The sequence below is a fragment of the Rhincodon typus genome, chromosome 1 (genome assembly GCF_021869965.1).
Source record: "Rhincodon typus isolate 14 chromosome 1, sRhiTyp1.1, whole genome shotgun sequence".
In the NCBI taxonomy this organism is placed as follows: domain Eukaryota; kingdom Metazoa; phylum Chordata; class Chondrichthyes; order Orectolobiformes; family Rhincodontidae; genus Rhincodon; species Rhincodon typus.
This window is the reverse complement of record NC_063332.1, coordinates 78146791-78154169: the sequence shown is the minus strand read 5'-3', so window position 1 is coordinate 78154169 and position 7379 is coordinate 78146791. Positions and strand designations below refer to the sequence as shown.

Sequence of the window (7379 nt, the reverse complement as noted above, 5' to 3'; positions counted from 1 at the left end):
CATCAGCTCTGATGAAGAGTCATCTAGACTCGAAATGTTAGCTTGCTCTCTCTCCATGAATGCTGTCTGACCCGCTGTGATCTCCAGCATTTGTTTTCAGTGCAGATTCCAGCATCTGCAGTAATTTGTTCCTACAACCCAAGAACCTACCGACATCAGGACGGCAATTATTTGCATTTGTATGACAAGAAATCGTCTCAATTTACTTCAAGGAGCTTTATCTAACAAGATTTGACAGCAGAGATTTGATTTGAAGAAGTCGGTTTATAGCGCGGCTAGAGAGGACGAGGAAGAAAGGTTGAGGAACGGAAATCCAGAGTTTAAAGATTCGCACACTCACATCAAAGCCAGATGAACTCTCCCACTCACTTCCCATAAACGGGTTAACCTACGGTCAGGCAATCTCCCTCAATAGATACACACACACACACACACACAGTCAGCCACACGTTCAGCATCCACACCGAATAGCTTTGTTCACTTCAGGCCCTAATACAACCAAGCCCGGCCTCACGCTCTTTCTCAGGCGCTTTGTTCACCCTCTTTCCAATTGCGCCTGTGGAGATCGTCTATGAAGCCAGTGGGCAAGACCTGGCCTGCCGCCTGCCGTAGACTCTCCCTGTAAACCAAATGAAGTTGGATCCTCGCCTCCCCTACCTGTGGAGCCGCGGAGCTGGCGTCTACCCAGAGGAATGGTACCTACTCACTCTCTCGGGCTATTCTCTGTACGGCATTCACGCTAAATCCGGAAGTCCCTGACCGCCGCCTCCCCGCCCGTTTACTCGCCGCTCGCGTTTTTTCCCCCCTCCGTGACAACCGGACTCGTTCCCACGTTGGTCCTGCCTCTGACCTCTCCGGATTGGTGCACTGACGTCAAGTCAAGACGCTCGCTGCCGTGAGACGGATTGTCTATTGATCGTGAACGCTGTCAATCACCTAGTGTCACGGTGCCTTCCTGCCATATTCATTTCCGGTCTGCCGTTAGATTAAGGGCAAACGAGGAAGTGTATATAAAAACTGAGATACAAGCGTGAAGCGGAGTCTTTATTTTTATAAAAATGTTTCTTATTCACACTTTTACTGCGTTATTTGATATGGTTTTCCTGATTTTGGCTGTAGTCCGAACGTGTGCAGTTCAAAGTGGTTTCATACCTGATAACATAAATCAGTCACTGAGAGCATCATTACCTTGTAGCTAATATGAACCAGGAGGACTGTGGTTGGCTCGGATATTTCTTCCTATTTGACGGTGCGGACATGTGGTACCTCAAGCTCTGTCTTTGCTTTCGTTTCCGGGATCGTGGTCGCTTCAAAGAAATGCTTCCGGGGCTTGTTCAGGTTGATCGTTAGGCAGAAGGCGGTCTCGTGCTGTGACTGTTAACGGCGCGAGCTTTCGCGGGGATGGAGGAGGAGCAGCCCGACCCTGGCCCTGGACATGACCCCCGTCCCACAACCCCACACCGGCTCGGCTCAATTCAGGTATCCGCTAAAGGACGGGTGTGACATTGGGAATCAGTGGAGGCCGCTTACAGACCGATTTCTGAGAGGCACGTCAGTACTGCCGGGAGTGATCGGATAACCGGCTGCTTTCTCCTGGACGGTGGTCTTGCTCCTCTTCCACCACCACCCAGGGCAAGAGGAGAGCCGAGCTTCACCTCGCCTCATCAGCTGTTGCTGATATCTCAGTCCTCAGCACGCTGGCACGGTCACCCTTTGTCACCCTGGATGAGGTGGTGGACGATTTGTTAAACCTCGTACCACTGTTCCAGGCTTCATTCCCTCCAGAACAGCCCTTTGCTTGTAATTTTCGCGGCTGATTAGATGGAAACTGGATGGAGATGGAGGTATGAACGTACAGAGGGATTCCCCAGCCATCGGTTGTTGCGCCAGGGAGGCACCATTGTACTGCCGAAATGGACAAGTACACATATAGCCACTTGCGCTCCTTGTGCCAAATTTTTGTTGCTTCGCTTAGCCTGCTCGTGCCCCTTGACAGCGTTCCTACCCTACTTTCCTTTCGATTTAATGTAATCAGCAAGTTTCCAAACCATACGTTCTGACTCTTTTATTCAAGTCATTGACAGAGATTGTAAAAGTTCCAGGCCCAGCATTATTTATAGAGCGAAGGGCTGTTCGGTACTGAGATTTTTATTGTCTGCACCAACAGTGGGTTAGCAGCCAGAGATCTTTGTGCACGTTGATACCAACGACATAGGTAGAAACAAGAATGACCTAAGCTTATCTCTTAATACTCTATTAATGACATTTTTCTTTAACAGCAACCCTGTCACCTTTTTTCGGAATATTGGAACAGGAGTAGGCATTCAGCCCCTCAAGCCTCTTCCACCATTCAGTGAGATCATGGCTGATCTGTGGTCTATCTCCACGTACCTGCCTTTGACTCATATACTTTTTGGTTAACACAAATTTATCTATCTCAGATTTAAAATTAAGAATGGCCTACCTTTGCATACTTTCCCACCTTTCTGAAATGTCAAATATGCTTCAATATTCAGGTTCCTGTGTTGTACCCATGTCTTTAGAATGGCTATCGGGCCATATAAACTAATTTCTGTTTGTGCTAGCAATTTACCCATTTTGTTACAAATGCCACAGGAATTCAAATAGCATTCTTCCAATCTCTATCTTCACCTTTTTAGTAAGCTGTGACCTTATCTGCCATTGTAACCATTGTGTCTGTACTCTGTCCCTTCCTGCCAAGCTATCTATACACAAAAAGGGCTGTTGTTATTATAATAATAACAATGTGCTGGAGGAACTCAGCAGGTCTGGCAGCATCTATGGAGGAAGAAAAAGTTACGTTTCAAGTTCCATAACTTCTTCATAACTTTGGTTTTATTACCTTGTTCTATTAGTTTCCCACTGTTTTATGACATCTCCTCTCGCACAATTGCTTTCCCCAACTGTTTAACTTAAAACCCAAACACTAGTTCCAGCACTTTTCAGGTGAGGCCTGAAACGAAGTGCAGCTCCCAACTTGGCTAGTACTGGTATTAGTATCTCATGAATCAAAGCCCGTTTCTTCCCCCATTAGTCTTTCAGCCACTCATTCATTTTTCTAATCTTATTTACCCTTGGCTGATTTTTTTTTTACGGCTTGGGATATAATCCAGAGAATATAAATTTTGGGTCCTGCTTTCTAATTTAGTACGTAGCTGCTTATACCCCCTTTCCTCCTTCTGCTATGTTGTAAGTACTCATGCGGTCTACAGTCATCAAAAGCTTCCCGCTTCTCTCCAAGTTTTTCTCTCGTCTTTGTGAGATATCGCAAACCCTGTTACCGGGCAGAAAACAACCATCCGGACTTGTTCTCTTAATTACTGAGAACTGTATCTATTCCCCTGATTACACTGCCCCCTACTACACCGCACTCCTGTTTACTCCACCATTTGAATAGCTTCCTGTGCCATGATCAACTCGTTCATCCACTGTGCAGCCCTACTCTTATCCATACAGGCTGAAAGAATCTCAAACCTATTGGAGAATTGGAATGGAGAGGCTCTGGTCTTTTTGATCCCCTTGCCTCTCCTGTGCCACTCACAGCAAAACTCCTCCTGTCTGTGACTATTGGTCACCTCTAATGTTCTGCTTAGTCCAAAGACTTGACAGCCTGATGGATCAAAGTGTCCAGATCAACTTTTCTGTTCCACCATTGTGTATCTCAATTTGTGTAGCTCACTTGATTCCTTTTGAAGTCTGCAGACTATTTCCCAATTTCTTTCCTTGTAATTCAGTCTTCCAACACTTAATCAGGTATTTCTCTATACCATTTCAAGGCCTGTCATATTTCCTTCTGTTTGACTGGCGAGGACTGAACACCATTTTACAAACAACTTTCAACATCATTGCTGTCTCTGAATCTAATTCTATATCTCTGTCAAATATCTTTGTTGCAATTTAAAGTAATATGGTTCAATATGAAATTCAGAAATAAGATGTGTTATTAGACAAGTCTTTTGTTTGTTTTTATCAGCAACATATGCACACCTTGCAGTTCCTAATGTGAGGAAGATGATGATCTCATGAAGGCTTATATAAATCTATTACAAAATGTCTAGTATTCAGTCAAATACTAGGTTAAGTAATGTACTTGTGTTGTTGGGCTCATCATTCAGAATCCTACATTAGTAATCCTGTTATGACCAGGTGAGGCCCCTCCTCTTATCAGCCCTGTCTCTGTTGGTCGTAACAAAATATTTTTATTTCATTTGGCACACAGCTATCACACGATTAAACATAGTTACTAGACCAGAATGAAGAAGACCATTTTAAGAATTTCCTGAAAGAGGAATTTTACTCCTACTGACCTTGAGGCAAAAAGAGCAACATCAAACACATGCGAACATGGGTAATCTGCCTGTCTGATACAGACGAAGGGTAAAGATTGTGTAGTAGAGAACTTGAGGTGTTATAACTGGAGACTACAGTTATTGTTTAATTGTTCGAAGTAACCTCAGCAATGGCAAAGAATTTAGGTATTCTTAAATTCTTAGTGAACGATCATTTCCTCAGTTTACTTGTTGAATGGGCACTTTCTTCCTAGATGATGAGGGAAGCATGCCAAGAGTCTTCCAGTTCTTATAAATCTGTTTATCGTCCCTCTGCTTCTCAAAGTAGCTCTTGAAATGTGACTGTCAACGTGACTTTAAGATAGTATGTTGCCTGTCTGGTGCCAGATGTCCCAGACATCTGTAAAATGTTTTTCTGTGAAGAGTGAACAGCCAGATGTCTTGTTCCATGTTAATACCAATGACTTGGATAAGAAGGGGCTGTGGTCCTGAAATCATAACTTAGGGAGCTAGATAGAAATTTAGCAAGTAGGACTTCAAATGTAGTAATCTTTTGGATTACTTCAGCGCTACATTTGAGTACAGAAATAGGAGGATAAAGGTACATGAGTACGTAGCTGGAAAAATGGCATAGGAGGCAATCGGCTGCCTTGGACGTTGGCTTTGGGGAAATTACAACACATTCAGTTGAATTGTTGCCAGCTGAACAGAGCTGGGACTGAATTCCTTGCAGGGCATTTTGCTGGTGCTGTTGGCAGGACCTTAAACAAATTTTAAACTTGGTAGCAGTGTGGGAACCAAGAGAGAATGGTAGACCAGTATTCACAAAATACTTGAGATGCACTTTCATGAGCATAGACGATAGCAATTTAAGAGGTGAAGTAAGGGATAAAGAAATGAAATCTAAATCAGTGTTAAAAGCCAAATACACAGATGCTGGAAATCTGAAACAGGTACAATGCTAGAAAAACTCTCGTCTGGCAACGTTTGAGGAGAGAAATAAAGTTAGTATTATGAGTATGGTATGTATCTTTAGAAATTTTAAGGTTTAAGTCAGTGTTGGATAGGTAGTTGACACCTAAAGTTGACAAGGCACTGGGATCAGATGAGGTGCATCCAAGGATTTTGAGTGGAAATTGCAGAGGCACTGGCTATAATCTTTCAGTCTTCCCTAAAATTGGGAGAGATACCAGAAGACTGAAAAATGTTACATCCTTGATCAAGAAAGTTTGTAAGAATAAGTGCAGTAATTACAGACCAGTCTGTTTAACTTCAGCGTAGGGAAACTTTGAGACAATTATTTGGAAGAGAATTAGTAGCCAAAAGGAAAAAGGTGGGTTGATTGGGCAGAGTCAGCATGGATTTCTAAAGGAGAAGTCATGTTTAATTAACTTGCTGGAGTTTTTTTGAAGAGGTGACAGACTCCATGAGGGTAATGCTGTTGTGGTGGATATGGACTTTCAGAAGGTGTTTGATATAGTGCAATAAAATGCCCTTGTGGGAAAGGTTTCTTGTATCTCATGGAATAGAACGGTAAATTGTAGTATGATTACAAAATTTTCTGAGTGATACAAAGCAGTAGTCATCAGTGGAAGATAGCAAGATCTGCACATGCTGGAGTCAGAGACAACAGTGTGGAGCTGGGGGAACACAGCAGGCCAGGCAGTATCAGAGGAGCAAGAAAGTAGTCATCAGCGAATGTTTTCCAGGGTGAGGAAAGTTTGTAGTGGAGTTTCCCAGGAGTCAGTATTGAGATGTCACTTTTCCTGTATAAAAATGATTTGATCTTTGGTGTGCAGGAGATAATTTCAAAGTATGCATGAAACTTGGAAGTTTTGTAAAATTGGGGAAGGTAGTGTAGAATTCCAAAATGACATAGCCGAATTGGTTGACTGGATGGAAAGGTAGAAGATGAGTTTCAGTGCAGAGAAGTGAGATAAGAACACCAAAAGACAATATAAAATGGCTGAGGAGTATAATCCTAAAGGGGATGCAGAAGCAGAGGGACTTTGGTGTATATGAACACATTATAGAAGGTGGACACGTCAGATAGAGCAGTAAATAAAGCATATAGTATTCTGGGCTGCTTTAATAGAGAGAGAGAGAAGAATTCTTTCTGAGGTTAACAAATTTGTGGAGTTCTTTACAATGGATGGCTGTCAAGGCTAGCTCGTGAAGTATATTCAAAGCTGAGATAGACAACAGATTTTTAATCAATAAGGGAAACAAATGTTGGGGGAAAAGGCAGGTAAGCAGAGTTGAGATTTAACAGATCAGCCATGAATGGTAGGGCAAAATCAATGGACTGCATGGCTTAGGCCTGTTCCTAAGTCTTATGGTTTTGATAGGGGCATAGAGTACAAGAGTAAGGAGGTGATTTTGAACTTAAATAAGACACTTGTTAGACCTCATCTAGAGTATTGTATACAGTTCTGGGCACCACATTGTGGGAAGGATGTGTATGCATAGGAAAGTTTGGAGAATAAAAGCAAAATACTTTGGATGTTCATAATCTGACCCTGGTCTACTTTTCCATCACTCCTAACACTTTATCAGTCATGACTCCTTCCTGTACAGTCTCGGAAGGTGTCCATTAAACTCTTCCCTCATCACTGTTTAGGATACCAAACACACCTTCCACTTGAAGCAGCATTTAACTCTTACTTAATTCTACTGCATTTACTGCTCCTAATCCAGTCTCCTTTGTGAGACCAAACACTTTACGGAACACCTTCACTTATTGCTAACATTTCTGTCCTGGACTTGATGTAGTGTTCCAACAAAGTGAGGAACGACACCTCATTTCCCTTTTTTTGAAGTCCATGTCCATATTTCACGTTCACTTTTTAAAAGCGAAATATCCGTCTGCAGCACAGATCTGGGTCAAAAGGGACCAACTCAGATTATGGAATTTAATTCGGGCTAAGAGCGGGGGGAGGAAATCGGATCAATGACAATTTACTCTGCAATGTTTAACTGAAGGAAATTGATGTTAGGATTTGACTTCTGGAAGAGGAAAGGTGTCCAAGGCAGATAAAGATCAAAGCAAAACTGCATTAAAATTAGAAT

General features: G+C 42.6%; 1 protein-coding gene across 2 annotated transcripts in view; it reads left to right on the top strand.

The window, feature by feature from the left end:
- Nucleotides 1-1089: 1089 nt before the first annotated feature.
- Nucleotides 1090-7379, top strand: part of ociad1 (OCIA domain containing 1) — a 31446-nt gene continuing 25156 nt past the window's right edge. The window contains exon 1 of one of the 2 annotated variants that reach the window (XM_020514276.2): nucleotides 1090-1479. In XM_020514276.2, coding sequence (XP_020369865.2) covers nucleotides 1402-1479 — 78 coding nt within the window. In that variant the 5' untranslated portion in view covers nucleotides 1090-1401. Of the gene's footprint in view, nucleotides 1480-1521; nucleotides 1845-7379 lie in introns of those variants that run through there. The other variant, XM_020514277.2, reaches the window with a different exon arrangement.